The 17,561-nt window shown below is 40.9% G+C and overlaps 1 protein-coding gene across 1 annotated transcript in view; it reads left to right on the top strand.

The window, feature by feature from the left end:
• The window catches only part of LOC137070535 (rab effector Noc2-like), a 133,584-nt gene that overhangs the window by 104,130 nt on the left and 11,893 nt on the right, over positions 1 to 17,561 (top strand). Inside the window, exons 7-8 of the mRNA XM_067437771.1 lie at positions 4,422 to 4,520; positions 4,710 to 4,877. Coding sequence (XP_067293872.1) covers positions 4,422 to 4,520; positions 4,710 to 4,877 — 267 coding nt within the window. The remainder of the gene's footprint in view (positions 1 to 4,421; positions 4,521 to 4,709; positions 4,878 to 17,561) is intronic.

Raw genomic sequence — 17,561 nt, 5'->3', positions numbered from 1 at the left:
GAGACAGCCTCAAAACCAGTGTAGAAAATAGCCTATTACTTATTATAGTTATGATGTTTTTGAATGTAAAAAAAAAAACACAAACATCATTATTTGACCTTAGACAACAGTATAAAAAAAATAAAAAGCCAGTTCATGACACCTTTAAATGTAAAATTCCAACATGAAAACATAAATAAATTTAAAAAAAGAGAACTTGACATGTCTAGATTTTTTTATTTTTTTATAATATAGATTTTTTTTTGTGTCACTGAACAAAAAACATCATGGTCCTAAAAAGTATCCTAATCAAATGATGTCTGTAAACCTTTTGTTAATGTTAAAGGCAGGTAAGGATGCATAAGAATGCATACAGCGATTAATTGCACATTAATTTGATCTGTTCCGCATATCTCATGACTGAAGACTGTCTCTGTTTCTGAAAGTAAACGATCACTTCATATTTGCAGAGACCTTTAACTGTAAGTCTTGTGACATTTCAGTTGGCTGCTGAGTACTGTCAGCTAAAGTACTCTGCCCCCTAGCAGAGGTTAGTTTTTCTTCATTTTGATTTCTGGCCTCTGCTGTCATTGCTAGTAATTTGATTGAACGTTTCTAAATATCAAGAGGCAACTGTAAATAACAGGCTGAGGGAAATTATGATCGTCTGTAGGTGTCTTAGTTACAGATGGTGTCTAGTTAGATATAATAATACTATATCTTTTAATACTTGTTTATGTATTAAAAGAAATAGTATTTCCTGTATCCTTTAATATTTGTTGGTTCAGATGAAATATCAAAGAAGTCAGAACTCCTGGTCAACATTTTAACAGATTTCAGTTTGCAAAATAGATTGGTTGTGTTTTTTTTTTTTTTGTTTTTTTTTTTTTTATCTCAATTATTACCAGTAAACTAGTGCATGTTAAAGGTAGCCTGACAAGCCAGACCCACATCAAGATGTTTGGTCTGGAAACTCACCATAGACAGGGCTCAATCCGAGGGGCGGGATAAACGGTTGTCTTTCAAACTCCCTCTGCACGCAATAGGATAGCGCTACACCAACCAGAGCAACGAAGGTGAAGCAGAGCTCGCTGACAGATTAAACATTCGCCGTATCCGGTCGGCAAAAGTCAGAACACATCTTCCCTTTTTAAGAATGACTTCAGTGCCGTTCTTTGTTCTTTTCTCAGAGAAAAGCTCAACTCCAAGTCTTCCAGAGTCACGGTCAAAGCTGATTCGAAAGACCGCCGTTCGCCAGTTTCTGTGTTTACTAGAAGCACGCAAACGCAACTCGGCCGTCGTCATTATGGCCCCGCCCACCGACTCTATACACGATGTGATTGGCCCGGCAAGAGTTAGGGGAATACAGCTCAGAAGGGTATTGAGAGTTGCTAGATGACACTCGCGGGCAGATTAAATTTGCTGCCGCTAGGGTGCGTCTAGATTTCTAGGCTATGTTAAAGGCCCAATTAAAATAAAATAAAGTTTTTTTTTAGCTTTTAGTATGACTGTGTTAGCCTTAAAGTTATGAATAAGCTGGTGTGTTTCAAAACAATGAGAACATTTGCATATAAGAGATCTAAGCATTCAAACCTTACAGTCTCTCACTTCCATTAAAAGGAATCAAAGATTTTGATGACATCATCACAGACTTCACCTTCTCATCATATCTTCTGTCCAATCAAACGCTCTAGAATCTAAAGCCCGCCCCTACACTGCTGAAGCTGCAACTGAAATCGGTCATTTGTTGACACATTTACTAATTTCTAGACGGTGAATGACACATAGCGCACTTTATATGAGATAGAAAATGTTTCAGTGGAAATATGCTTTCAGTTGAGGCGATTGAAGTCTATTTTTAGTTTTTGTTTGTTTACTTCCTATTTTAGCCCATTTGGCAGATCACTTAGCTGATCCAATAAACCAACTTACTGTTATTCAAGTCCTGTGTATGCAGACCTTTGAACGGACCTCACGGTTTAGTCCATATTGTAGTTTATTCTGGAACCACACGCCGGCCTTCAAATGTCAAGTTGAGATGTTTTGAGATTAATTGGCCTGCCGGGCTTTGCGAGCCCTGGCCCGTACGTGTCTGAGTCCAGCGTCCTAAAGGTATGTTCTGTTAGACACGTACACATAACCAAAACGATCTATAACAATGCAATACTATTACATATAAAAACACGTTTTACTCACATAAGTGTGTTGCACTATTCCTGTCGGATACAAATCCAGCATCGACCGGAGATCTGTTTACAAACGATTCCGCAGTGAACTGAAGTGAACACCACTGTCTTCCCCACGTGAGCAAGAACTTCATTAAAATAAAGTTCAGCCACTCATTTCTAATATTAGGATCAGAAGGAAGCTTATGCAGCGACTGTGTTCTTCCACAACCAGGAATAGCGCAATATCTTGCTATCTTTTTTCGGCATGTTTATGGTTGTTGGCTAGCGAGCACAAGCCGATCAGCTCCATGAGTCAGTGGGCGGGGCTACTGGATTAGACATGCTGTAGATGTGTGTTTCGTCGCGCAGTGACGTAAGTATAAAGCACAGGACCGTTTGCTGAGCCTGCTGTCTAGAAAAACTTTTCTTTGACTAACAAGGAAGTTTTCAGCTCTGAAACGTACAGGATATTCTTATATTACCATGACCTTTTATATATCAAAAGCTCAAGGGAAAGCTGATTTCTCAATTCATCACCCCTTTAATTTATTTGTTGGATTAGTCTCAGAAATACTTTTGTAAAATATATTGACCCTCTTCAAGTTTTTTGTTTGTGTTGTTTGTAAACATGAAAATGCACGCACAAAAACACTATAAACACATGAAACATTTTTTGATGGTTCGTACAGTAAATCAGGGCAAACCAACCGTGTGTGTAACAATGATTCAGCATGACGACAGAATTTGCTGCTCTATAGCCGTATTCATCATACCAGATTGAAGAGGTAGGTGGTATCAGACGGGTGGCATAGAGAATGAGAAAGATAGTCTGTGACAGGAGACAAGTCTCTCTCTCTCTTTGACTTTCTCACACCACACCACACCACTGCACTGCCATCCTTCTTCCTCTGATTGAAACCATGGCAGATGGGGTGCAGCAAATTGGAAGGCAGAACGGTGCTGATCCGAAACTTGCGTTTTTCTCTCTCTGATAGAAATATTAATTTTCAGCTTGGGCTCAAGCCGCTGATCGGGGGCAAGCGTGTTCTGCTGTGATGATGAAGGCTTTGGAAAGACAGCTTAAAGGTCCATGTCCACTTGAAGGCACTCAGCAGTTCCTCATAGTATCCTTACCTGCCTCTGCTCAGAAAAATGAAAGACGAAACAGTGGAATGAAGAACTGAATGATATTATTGGCGAGGCACTCTTTTTTTTTGTCTCTCTGTCCCCATGCTTCTGTTCTACTTTTTTATTTTCCAATTTACCTTCTTGTGCTGCCCTGAGCCGTTTTAAAGATTGGGTCAGAAGAAAAGCATTCATGTATTTGATGTTACTGTGCTGTAGAACAAAGAAACGAAGATTAATTCTAAATGTTCTTCTCATACGAGTCTTTTATTTTAAAAGAAACACGTGAATGTCGTTGAGTCTTTCTGTCAGACGCCGTGCCTGAGAGAAACTCCTTTTACTGACTCAATATTCACTTAGTATATTAATTATAATGTGCTCTCGGATCTCACTCTTCAATTGTGCATGCAAAATATACAGGCACACTGTGTATCACATCACTGTATAAAAAGATGAAATAAAGTTAAGAGCATGTAACATTGTGGTTTCTGTAACGAACCCAAAATACCACTATTTTCACTTTGTGTCATCTTCCATATTTTTAATGACTTTTGTGGCTCAAACCAACTTACTAACTTTATTGCATTAACAAAAACTAGTTTGGGAATGCTGTTTAATAGCCTTTTCTTATTTTGTTTATTCATCAGTGTTAGTGATATTAGATAGTGGACAGTGTCTTTCAATTTATGTTTAAAGGGATATCAAACGTTTATGAATTTCTTTCATCTGCTGGACACAAAAGAAGATATTTTGCAGAATATGGGTAGCCAAACAGTACTGACTTCCATAGAATGGCAAAACTAATGTGAAAAATGATCCATATTCTTAAAAATATCTTCTTTTGTGTCCTGTAGAAGAAAGAAATGCATCCAGGTTTGATGGTGAGTAAATGATGAATTTCATTGAATTTTCAACTGTCCCTTTAATGTCTATACAGACCTCTGTATCCCTGTGTATATACAGTGCTATGCTTTTATCCTGTATCACTCAGTGTTGTTTCTTTCTCTAGAACTCTTGTGTTATTAACCTTAATTTATTTTATTTTATTTCAACTTATTAATATTTGAATTGTATTAACTTTGACATTTTGTCTTTGTCTTTGTCTGCCTCTCTCTCTCTCTCTCTCTCTCTCTCTCTCTCTCTCTAAAGTTTACATAAGTGAAAGCGATGGCAGTGATGACGAGCTCAGTGAATGCAGCAGTGACAGGAAGACCTTTATATCAGAGACCGGTCAAAGAAGAGATTCTGGTAACACACACCTCCTAGAAATTTTACTTGCAAATACACACAAAAACACCCAAAAGTGGACTGTAAAAAATGACAAAAGAACTACTTTTCCATATAGATCTCCGCAAAACACTCCCCTCTTCAGCTTGAATTTAATTGTTTTGAATTTGAAGTTAGAATGTTTTTAATTGTGAAAGTCTTTGCACCCAGAATCGAGTGGAGGCCAAGTGCAAACACCCCTGCTGTCCTATATTACCAGTCCATCTCTAACTAGCTTTCATATGGAAAGCCCTTCCAGCTTGGTGAGCGATCGAAGCAGCAACAGTTTCAACCCTGGTCTAGAGGAAGACGTTATGGACCAGTGTCAACCCTTACTAAGTGAGTGGCTCCTTCAATTCTCTGGAGAAATGGTGTGGAAATCGTTGATGCTTGTATTGACGCAGCTTGCATTGTGTGAGAGGAATTGAGAACTGAGACGAGAACATTATAAGCACCATCTGACCTTCCGATAATTGTTAAACATGTTTTTAAAAAACTTGGGGAATCGGCCCGAGTTTGACCAATTCATAGGCTGTCCTTTATTGCCAAATCATACACAGCTATGTCACATAGGCTAAAATTGCTAGATCTATGAATATTATCATAGCTCATTGGCTGTAACCCTACAATATGCGCATACACTGACACACACACACACACACACACACACACACACACACACACACACACACACACAAATACACTCTAGTTGTTTTTGTTGAAAAGGAAAGGCTTTTCACCAAATCATTTGCACACGTCTTGTCTTTTTCTTTTCTTTCTTTTTTTTTTGAAGCTATAGCAGCAACATTTAAAGGGATCCCCTGGTGTTGAGACTTGTATGGCTTAATATAACATAAATGATGTCTCTTACTGAATTATGTAGTAGAAAACCCATGAAAGATCTACGTTATTTAAAAAATCGATTTTATATTTGGACCATGGGCGGCGCCATTTTGTTTGCGTTCTAGGTTGATGACGTAGAATGGTTGAACTCCTCAATCAGCTGGCGCTACCCGTAGCTATTTTTACCACAACGCAACTCGGAAATTGTTTCAGAGTTAAACAAAACCAATGAATTGCTTTGTAATTGTACTTAAAACACACTCAAACATACATGTGCACACAAACTCACCTACACAAGTCACAAACAGATCGGCGGCCGGGCACACACACCTGACAGACTGCGTTGTCTCAATCGAGATGTTGGGCTGCTCAGTCTCCATGACAGGGGCTGAATCCGAAATCGACCCCCTATACCCTGAAATAGGGCATTATTTGAAGGGACGGCCATTTGTAGTGTTGTCCGACATCATAGTGGACATGTTCGAGTGCAGTCATTCAGTCTCACGTTGCACCGCAGTGTACAGCCGATTTACAACAGCTGTCCGACTTCACGCACCCAAACATACATGTGCACACAAACTCTCTCGCTCACACAGACTCACACAGACTCACACACACCCCAACAGATCGGCGCGAACACACACACACACACACACACACACACACCCCAACAGATCGGCGCGAACACACACGCACTGCGTGCGCGCATACATAACCCTCAATCACTATTCCCTGTGTTGATATCATAGATAGACTGTTGATATGCAGTAGATTAACTGTAATGCCTAATGTATCCAGCAGAGGGAAATATCTAGGTAGGATGATGGGATAAGTTAACGTGAGGAAGAGAGGCAGGATGTTTTGGTGATGATGCATGGGATTGGTTTGTGCATTAAAGTTTGAGCACGCTCAGTGAATTAACCTCAATCTTTAAACTTTCACTTTTAAGACACAAATTACTTTCGCTACCTTTGTTCACTAATACAACTTGAAGGAGTGAATGAAGACGATCGAGTGCGTGAAGTCGGACAGCTGTTGTGTGTAAATCGGCTGTACACTCGTTATTGCGGTGAACGTGAGACTGAATGACTGCACTTGAACATGTCCCTATGGTGTCGGACAACACTACAAATGGCCGGCCCTTCAAATAATGCCCTATTTCAAGGTATAGGGGGTCGATTTCGGATTCAGCCCCTGTCGTGGAGACTGAGCAGCCCAAAATCTCGATTGAGACAACGCAGTCTGTCAGGTGTGTGTGCCCGGCCGCCGATCTGTTTGTGACTTGTGTGGGTGAGTTTGTGTGCACATGTATGTTTGAGTGTGTTTTAAGTACAATTATAAAGCAATTCATTGGTTTTGTTTAACTCTGAAACAATTTTCGAGTTGCGTTGTGGTAAAAATAGCTACGGGTAGCGCCAGCTGATTGAGGAGTTCAACCATTCTACGTCATCAACCTAGAACGCAAACAAAATGGCGCCGCCCATGGTCCAAATATAAAATCGATTTTTTAAATAGCGTAGATCTTTCATGGGTTTTCTACTACATAATTCAGTAAGAGACATCATTTATGTTATTAAGCCATACAAGTCTCAACACCAGGGGATCCCTTTAAAGCTCCAGTCTCCGTGTACCAGCTGCTTTGACACGTTTATCAGGTTAAATGTCTCATACTGGTTCATAGGCGTGACTGAACTCTGTGTACGCCCGTGTACTTAACTCGAGCGTAAATTGCCTTTTGGAAGCCCCCAAAATGAGGTTTTGTCAGATTTAGCTCAATTCTGGGAACACATTTTACATCCCTGCGTTTATGGAAGCAGAAAAGAATCATTAATAATTCACGCAAAAACACACGATGGACACACGTGTAGCCAATTTCACATGCATGAAACCCAATTTACATGCATTGTAAAAACTATTCACGTGCGCAAAATAAAATTATATATTCATAAAAAACCATTCACAAATGCAAAACACAATTCATATATTTACAACTGCACAAAAACTTTTGAATGTATAAAATTTACAAGTTTGTCCTTCGCCATTCGTCATTCGCGTGTGAATTGCCTTCGGTTTGTGTGTGTGTATTTTGAGACTCTCCTAGCAGCATCAAATTGCACACCTCTGCTTAGCCCCATGAAGGTCGAAAGCTGATGACATAACACCAGGTGGGCCCGCCCTCACGTGATTATGATTGGCCGATTGATAAGCCTAAATCTGATTGGCTAAAGAATACAACTGATCCGGGTGGGAGGAAAGCGCTCACAGGAGAGTCTCAAAATACACACACACACAAAGCCAAGGCAATTCGTCCACAGTTGTAAATCTACGAATTGTGTATTGCATTTGTGAAATGTATTTTATGAATATATAATCTTATTTTGCGCACGTGAATAGTTTGTGCATGTGAAATTGGCTACACGTTTGCATCGTGTTTTTTGCGTGAATTATTAATGATTCTTTTCTGCTTCCATACGCGTTATGTTTTTGTGACTTGTGGGGACTTTCCATAGGCGTAATGGATTTTACACTGTTCAAACTGTACATTCTATCCCCTACACTGCCCCTGCCCCTAAATCTACCCATCACAGGAAATATTCAGCATTTTTAAATTTTCAAAAAAAACATAATTTAGTATGTTTATAAATCCATTTACATTGTGGGGACCGTTGGCTGGTCCCCACAATGTAGGTGATCTCAGGTTTATATTACATTGTGGTCCCCAACTTTTTGTGTCCAAACTGTATATTCTATTCCTTAACCCTAAACCTACCCATTATAGAAAACTAAATGTGTACCAAAAAACAAAAAAAACAATTTAATATGATTCACGCTATAAGCCGTTTTCCTCATGGGGGCCAAAAATGTCCCCACAAAAAATGTCCCGCCCCCCAACCGCACACACACACACACACCTACCTACCTTATTAAAACATTTTTATCAGCAGGTAAAACTCTCCAAGATCATATATTCCCGTTACAATACTTGCTCTGTAAATAAAGGGCTGTGGATTTGAGTTTATAGCCGTTTCTGAACGATGTTGTACTCGCTATCGGACTGACAACACAAGGACTCATTAGCATCACACGCACAATAACTGGAATTTAAAACTGTAAAGAAACAAAATGATCAGTAAACTGTGGGACAGATATATACATTATAGACTAGGATCTGAGCGCTCAACATCTCTTCTCTTTTTACAGTGAACTCTTCAATGCTCACTAGCGCTGCAACTCTGACTCTGTGTTGCTTTAAGCACATCATTCTGCACCAGGGATGCGCATAAGTGCTTAGTGTTGCTCTGATTTGAAGCGTTTCATATGGTTTTGTGCTCTGAATGATTATTAGAAGCCTATCTTGTTCTCTCGTATCTATCATATCTTTGCTGCCCCATTAAAAGCTGCACATTACTTTTACAATAAACATCTTGTAACGTTATGCTATTATATATAATAGCATAATGCGGGGGGGGGGGGGGGGTCCTCTCTTTCTCTCTCTTTTTTGACCATACATGTGTTTGCATCCCTGAGTATAATGTTTTAATGTTTCTATAATCCTGTGTGTATGTGTGAAGGCTTTCTCAGGTCTGTCATTATTAGCTGCTTACATCGTCCACCTCTGTATTATCTGCATAAAGGAAACTTAATTCCCACTTTTACAAAAAAAAAAACAAATAGCCCTCATTATTCCAATGATATTGTGCGACTTGCTCGAGCGCTCTCCAATTTGTACCACTCACTCAGAGATAAGAACTTTCCCCTACGTTGTCTCTTCACAGGCTTCAGCAAGCATAGCACAAGGAAGTCTTTCTTCCTGCCCTCTGTGTTAAAGATAAAACTTTCAAATGTCAATTGCACAACATAAAGGAAACCAAATTAAAGCCTTTTACGGTCATAGTTACAGACCAAGCACATTATTTATTTTTTTCTTTTCTTCTGGCTAGGAGTGTATGGCAGTGCTCAAAACCGTTTGAAGGAAAGTTGTCAAATTTGGCACAATGATTGTGGTGGGCCTGTATAATTCCCTTACCAATTGACCCTTTGCAAAGACACACACACACACACACACACACACACACACACAATTACTGTTCTGTTTCTACGTCCAACAAGCCATGGCGCTCTCACGGCACACATCAAGTAGGGTACTTTTGATATAAACAGTCTTTGTCAATCAGTCTCCCGGCGAAGGGTGAATTTTGGTGTCTCTCAGTCAGTAAAAGTAGAAGTTTAAAATGAATTTGCTTCAAGCTTTCTCTCGTCCTCTTGAGTTAACTGATCCAGCCAGGTGTTTAAAATTGTCCTCCATTTGCAGTCTACAAAACATGATTTTCACATGTTGTTTAGACTAACACCCTATTGTTACATTCTGCCTATTCCAGGCTATGTAAACAGAGAGGGAAGACCACGCGGAGTGTTCGTTTAAAGAAATATATATTTATTAAAGATAAATAATGAACAACGCAAGTTAAATAAAGTCAGTGTATGTGTTAGGTTGAGAAATAAAACATGTATGCAATAAGTGATTTGAAGTGTCATGCAAAAAGGAAACAAAAATGTCAAAATGGTGCGGGAGAGAAGAAGAAGCGGCGGCCCTTCAACCAGCTCTGGAGAGATCTTTTAAAGCCCAAGATACTGGAATCAATCACACGCGATCCTTGAGGCAATCACCAGCACAACACACCACACCTGTGCTCCATTACCTGTAGGGGAGACGTAATGAACAGGAAAGAGCAAAGAGGAGGAGCCCAGCAGATCCGTGACACCCCCTCCCTTAAAACAGAGGCTCTTACAAAGCCTCTGTAACAGTCTTCAAAACCCCCCCTACACACAACAAAATAAGCAATTTATTATTTCTAATTTTTAAAACAACTTCCATAAAGTGAGCACTTAACTTTGGTCCAGGAGTGTTGACAGCCCATATACATGAACTGGACAGAAGGACACTTGTCCACAGGCCCCGATCCCCTTTCCCTCCAGCAGCTTCAGTCGCCCTCCCCCCCCATACCAAAACTCCAGCAAGTCCCGGTACCTGGAAAGCTACATTTAAGGAGACCAGGCAGAAGAAGAGAGTGGAGAAACAGGAAGAGAAAGAGACAGAGACCAGACAAAAACACTCACTCCAGCCCACCTGGGGCACGGGACAAAGCGTCAGCCATGACATTGTCCACGCCCCGAATGTGCCGTATCTGTAAATTGTATGGCTGTAAAAATAAAGCCCAACGCATAAGGCGCTGACTAGGACTCTTTAATGAATGAAGGAATGTAAGTGGATTGTGATCCGAATAAATGGTAATAGGAACAGCGCCCCCAGCTAAATACACGTCAAACTGTTGCAGACCCCACACTAATGCCAATGTTTCCTTCTCAATAGTGGAATAATTCAACTGATGACAATTAAACTTTCTAGAGAAGAAACACGTTGGCCTATCCACCCCCTGCTCATCACTCTGCAGGAGCACAGCACCAGCACCCACATGACTTGCATCAACCTGCATCTGGAAAGGCTGATCTAAACGGGGTGCCATCAAAACTGGGGCCGAGGTCAACAGCAACTTAACATTATCAAACGCAGCCTGAGAGGTCACAGTCCATTCAAACTTCACTTTAGCTTTTAACAGATTAGTCAAAGGGGCTACTACCGTAGAAAAGTTGGAACAAAAACTACGATAATATCCTACCATCCCCAAAAAGCGCCGCAACTCGGGTTTGGTGGTGGGAACAGGGAAATTATCAATAGCCATGACCTTAGCATGGACCGGCTTCACTTGTCCCTGCCCTACGATCTTCCCCAAGTATACGACAGTGGCCTGGGCAAACTCACACTTAGCTAGATTTACAGTGAGGCGAGCGTCCACCAGCCTAGTAAAGAGAGCCCGAATGCAGTCCACATGTTCAGACCAATCGTCGCTGTACACAACCACATCATCGAGGTACACCGCGCACCCCTGCAAACCAGAAACAACACGATTCATAAGTCGTTGAAATGTGGCTGGTGCATTTCGTAACCCAAAACTCATAACAGAGTAGGAATATAAACCAGAGGGTGTTATGAAGGCTGAAACCTCCTGAGCCCGAGCTGACAAAGGGACTTGGTAATAACCTTTGAGCAAATCAAATTTACTCACAAACTTTGCAGATCCTACCTGATCAACACAATCTTCAACCCTTGGAAGTGGAAAACAATCTGATTTTGTGATGTTATTTAGTTTACGGTAATCGGTACAGAATCTATATGTCCCATCAGGTTTACTGACCAATATACAAGGTGAAGCCCAACTGGAATAAGAAGGCTTTGCTAACCTATTATCCAACAGGTACTTCACCTCTGCCTCTAGATGTCGCTGTTTGTCCAGTGACACCCGGTAGAACCGCTGTCTTATTGGTTCTGCATCACCGACATCAATATCATGCTCAATTAAATGAGTGCATGAAGGTGTGTCTGAAAACAAGGAGGGAAAAGCAGACAACAAAGACATCATTTCTGATGCCCGTTCATCTGACAAATGCCTAAACAAAATATTCAAGTCCCGCAACTTCTCAGAATTCCTCAAACGAGGTTGCAAAACACTGCTATCAGGACCTACTTCCTCACCACTACTTGCTGCCACCATGTAGGGAGAGGCCCCAGGAGTCTCAACAGCCACGGCTAAAGAAACAGGCATAACCAGGTTCCCAGACTCTGCTGCCCCAGAGGCCGAAGACCTGCTGTAATAGGACTTCAAAAGATTAATGTGACAGAGCTGTGTACAACGCCTACGATTTGGTGTAGAAAGTAAATAATTCAGGTCTGACACCTGCCGAAGAACCCTATATGGACCTGTGTATTTTGCCAAGAAAGGGGAATTAGCTATCGGCAATAATGCCAAAACCTGATCACCAGGACTGAACACACTTGGCTCAGCCCGACGGTCGTACCAACTCTTCATTTTCTGTTGGGCTTTCGTCAGGTTGTCAGTCGCCATCTCACAGGCTAAAAACAACCTACGACAAAAACCATTAACATAGTCCAACAAATTAACAGGAGACTCAGGACACTTTAGTTCCCCCTGCAAAACTGCTAGAGGCCCACGAACTCTATGACCAAAGACCAAATCATTTGGTGAGAATCCCGTGCTCTCCTGAGTTACCTCTCGTGCCGCCAACATTAGCCATGGGAGCCCTTCCTCCCAGTCTCTGTTAAGCTCTACACAATAACCCCTGAGCAGCGACTTCAATGTCTGATGAAAACGCTCCAGAGCACCTTGGCTCTGGGCGTGGTAAGCGCTACTACGCTGATGTTTCACACGTAACTGCTCAAGCACCTCTTTAAACATACGTGATGTAAAGTTAGATCCTTGATCACTCTGTATAGTGTGAGGGATACCATAGATGGAAATAAATTGTGAAAGTGCTTTCACTACAGCTCTAGTAGATGTTGTACGCAAAGCATAGGCAGCAGGGTATCGGGTAGACTGACACATCACCGTCAGCAGGTAAACACACCCGGACTTAGATGGAGGCAACGGTCCCACACAATCAATTAACAAATGTTCAAATGGTTTTCCTATAGCTGGTATAGGGTAAAGTGGAGCAGGCTTTAACACCTGATTAGGCTTTCCTGTTAACTGGCAAACATGACACGTCTTAATGAAGCATGCCACCTCCTTCTTTAGGCGAGGCCAGTAGAAGTACTTCATAAGCCGGTCATAGGTCTTTTTAACCCCCAAGTGCCCCGCTACATCCCCATGAGCTGTCTGAAGGACCAGTTCTCTAAACTTAGCTGGCACTACCACTTGAAACACTGGGTCCTCAACTCCTTCGTCAGTGGGAGAAGACCACTTCCGGATCAACAAGCCCTCCTGAACAAAATAACCCCTTGCTGCACTGTGCAACTCCTCAGGTGGCAACACCCCAACAAACAGATCTTTTAATGTCGCATCCTCCTTCTGAGCTGCCACAAAATCACTATGAGAGAGAGAAGAAGGTAAATTAGGCAAAACAACAGATTTTAACTCCCTAGTCTGTGAAACGTCATTAGTGGCACGGCTCATAGCCCGTGTCACTGCACAAGCGGTAAAGACAGACAAATTCTGATCACTAACACCACTGTCAGCTGGAATGGAGGGAATATTCCTAACAATTACAGGGGGCGGTACATCACCCCAAACACGCTCTCCAGCCAGATTATTACCCAACAGGAGATGTATGCCCTCTACAGGTAAAGAGGGACGGACTGCTATTGCTACTTCCCCCTGTACCAAATCGGACTGCAGATTAATCCTATGCAGTGGAACAGAGACAACCTGTAACCCAATTCCTCGGACTAAAACATTGTTCCCAGTGCTCGAGTCAGTAGAAAAAGGCAAAACGGACTCCAATATAAACGACTCGGACGCCCCTGTGTCCCTAAGTATCTTAACTGGCACCTGGCTGGAACTACCCACCAGTGAAACTAAACCATCTGTAACAAAAGGAAAAAAAACACTTCCACCTGTTTCAACTGAATCAGCCCTAACATTACTCTCACTAGCCCCAGCAGATCTCAGGCCTGATAGGGAATATGAAGCCAGAAACTCTTCAGGTTTAGCCTCATTCTCAGCCATTAAAACGTTAGAAGGTATAACTGACTCTGATACAGCAAGCGTGACCCCCCTAACAACATCAGTACCATTTCTCAGATTTTTCCCCTTTAAAACAGGACAGTCTTTCTTCCAGTGCCCCTTGTCCAAGCAGTAGCGGCACACATCCGCATCCTTCTTAGCCTGACTAGCAGGTTTAAAAGCAGAAAACCTAGACTCTCTGTGAAAACCCACAGTACCCTTGTGTGAGCGATTAACATGTGAATCTATTCTACTCTGAGCAGGTGGCAAATATGAACCTGACAAAGAAGGCCTCAAAACTTTATGGAAACGTCCAAAATGTTCCTGAGAAACATTAACAGCACCGGTTTCCTTTAAACTATACTTATGTGTCAAAGTGAAATCATCAGCCACAACTGCAGCTTCTGCTGCTGTTTTCATCTTATGCTCAGATATATGTATAGCAATTCGCTCCGGAAGGATGTTCCTAAACTGTTCTAAAACAATCAAATTAGACAATTCTCCAAAAGTAGCGACCCCCACTGCAGAGCACCAACGATTGAAGTGACTATTCAGCTCTCTTGCTACCTCTGTATACGTCTGTTTGTCTCCCTTTCTCCAGCTACGAAACCGCAAACGATAAGCTTCAGGAACTAATTCATAAATTTTAAGCACTGCCTCTTTTACTTTTACATAATTTTTCCTGTCTGGCACAGGCAACGCAATAAATGCTTCTTGCGCTCTACCGACAAAAACACTTTGGAGTAACAACGTTCTCTCAGAGTCAGACCAGCCACGGTCATCAGCCACACTCTCAAATAAAGAAAAGAAAATATCTGGATCCTTCTCATTGAACTTTGGAAGCAACCTAACCATGTGGGATATATCAGGGGGACGCACCGACCCCCTAGGAGCCATATCCTCATCCCCATCAGATAAAAGCCTACCTTCAGCGACCAGTCTCAGACGTGCTAAAGCCACTTCACGTTCACTTCTTATTCTTTCCATTTCTAATTGACGCTCGGCTTCCCTTTCACTCTGCTCTGCTTTACGTTGAGCTTCTCTCTCTTTCTGTTGCATTTCTATTAACACTTTCTGTTGCTCAAACGTAAGTGACATTTTGGAAAACTCTGCCGAAAGAGGTGTCGACGTTGCTTCTCCTAGCGCTAATTCCTCCATAATTAGAGATGCAGGTGATGAAAGAATATTCCTAACAACCAATTCCGCCTGAACTGACACTTTTATCTGGGCCAATTTCGCTGTTCTAGGTAAACCCAAATCAAAATTATAATGTTCACAAACTTGACGTAGCTGATCCTTTGTCAAACAATTCAAAACCTCCACTGATGGAGCTACGAAAAAATCCTCTAAACTAGCCATACAAATGAAATGAACTCTACAGCATACAATCTTTACAGACTACCAAAGGAAAAAAAAAAAAAACAAGCTCACCTTTTACAATGCAAGTGTGGCCACCACACTGCGCATCAAGACGAGACAAAAGGAAGTGCCCTAAAAGAAAAAAACAACAACAACAAAAAACAACGATCCTCTTCATGCATACCCCAAGGACAGAGATTTTTATTACACTATATCAGCGGCGCCTAAACTCCCCCGACAAAATGTCGTTAAAGCAGGCTTCCACGACTGTGCCCTCTGCCCAGGATAGCACAAAAACAAAAAACTAAAACAATAAATCAAAATAACAAACAAGCTGTTAATACTTAATGGGCACTCGCAACTTCCACTCAATCTTTTAAATGCGCAGTGCAGATCCACACCTGCCAAACAATAGCCCGCCGCCAATTCTTCAACCTGGCTCACTTCAAAAACAGCCCAGGCACTAATTAACAAAATATTCTCCTTCTCTCACGCACCAACAACGAAAACAAAAACAAATCTGAATTACTCCCCATGCGTCTTCCCAACGATTCAAAACAACGTATTTAGTTCAATGAACTGTATCGGTTCTTTTACAAGATCCGTATACAGCGCTTTCCAAATCAAACGCAACTAAACAAAACGAATCTGCATTTAACACTTTAAACAACAAGGCTACTCAAAACCTTGTTATAAGCATTAAAAGAAAAAGAAGAGAGAAAAAAAATATTTACCAATGTCGTTTAGATCCCGGACGAGCCCCCAATCTGTTACATTCTGCCTATTCCAGGCTATGTAAACAGAGAGGGAAGACCACGCGGAGTGTTCGTTTAAAGAAATATATATTTATTAAAGATAAATAATGAACAACGCAAGTTAAATAAAGTCAGTGTATATGTTAGGTTGAGAAATAAAACATGTATGCAATAAGTGATTTGAAGTGTCATGCAAAAAGGAAACAAAAATGTCAAAATGGTGCGGGAGAGAAGAAGAAGCGGCGGCCCTTCAACCAGCTCTGGAGAGATCTTTTAAAGCCCAAGATACTGGAATCAATCACACGCGATCCTTGAGGCAATCACCAGCACAACACACCACACCTGTGCTCCATTACCTGTAGGGGAGACGTAATGAACAGGAAAGAGCAAAGAGGAGGAGCCCAGCAGATCCGTGACACTATCCTGATGCAACAGCACCACACACGATAAAAGGTAAATGTATTTCAGATCTTGAAAATAAGTTAACGGAAAGAGGAACATTAAACTGTGAACTCGGTGTGAACAAGCAAGCATATTCTATGACAAAGATTGTTTAATTCTCTCAGTATTTATATTTAATTATGTTAAAGTGATGGAATATTTATGTGCAAAGAAACACCACCCACCCGCTCTTCTGATTGGCTATGATTTTTGATTGATTTTGTTGCATCTCATGGCCTCGTCTGGTGTAGTCTGTCGCCAGAAATATTGCTCATCACTAAAATATTATCGCATTACATCTGGTTATAACAGTGTCTCACAAAAGTCCTTATCTTTAAAAAAAAAAATATATATATATATAATTTTGTTGCCAATCAGCCTCATGTAGTACATGTCCAAATCTATTTTCTTTTTTCTGAAGAATGTGTGAATAAACATGTTCAGTGTTTTTTTTGTCCATATAATGTACTTCAATGGTTACCAGAAATGTTTGGTTACCAACATTCTTCAAAATATCGTCTATTGTGTTCCGGAGAAGAAAAATAAGTCATACACACTGCAAAAAAATAAAACTATGATTATTTGGTGTACGTTTTACAAGAAAATACTAATTCAGTCTTCTACTTTAAAATCTACCAATATGTTATCTTATCCAAGGTCAGGCCTGTATCTTTGTTTTAACCTTTTTTCATTATTATTATACTTACTTATTACTTATTTTTTCAATATTTAATAACATAAGACATGCTCTTATGCAATAAATCAGCATATTATAATCATTTCTGAAGGATCAAAAAAGGTTTCACAATATTACTGTTTTACTATATTTTTGATATAATAAATGCATTTTTAGTGAGTGTAACACGTTCGATATAGTAAGGAAGGAAGAGGACACAGGGATCGGCTGGACTGTTGATGCGTGTCTTTATTTTCTCTTTCTCAATGTCAATAACACACTTCTTCGTGTGTTCTCAGTCAAACTCATAAGCAACAATAACTTCCGGTTCACGGCTCTTCCGGCTTCCGGGTAAACTCAGTCTCTGTGT

Source organism: Pseudorasbora parva, chromosome 3 (assembly GCF_024679245.1).
Source record: "Pseudorasbora parva isolate DD20220531a chromosome 3, ASM2467924v1, whole genome shotgun sequence".
Lineage (NCBI taxonomy): Eukaryota > Metazoa > Chordata > Actinopteri > Cypriniformes > Gobionidae > Pseudorasbora > Pseudorasbora parva.
Note: the sequence above shows the minus strand (reverse complement) of the source record. Positions and strands in the feature narration are given on the sequence as shown.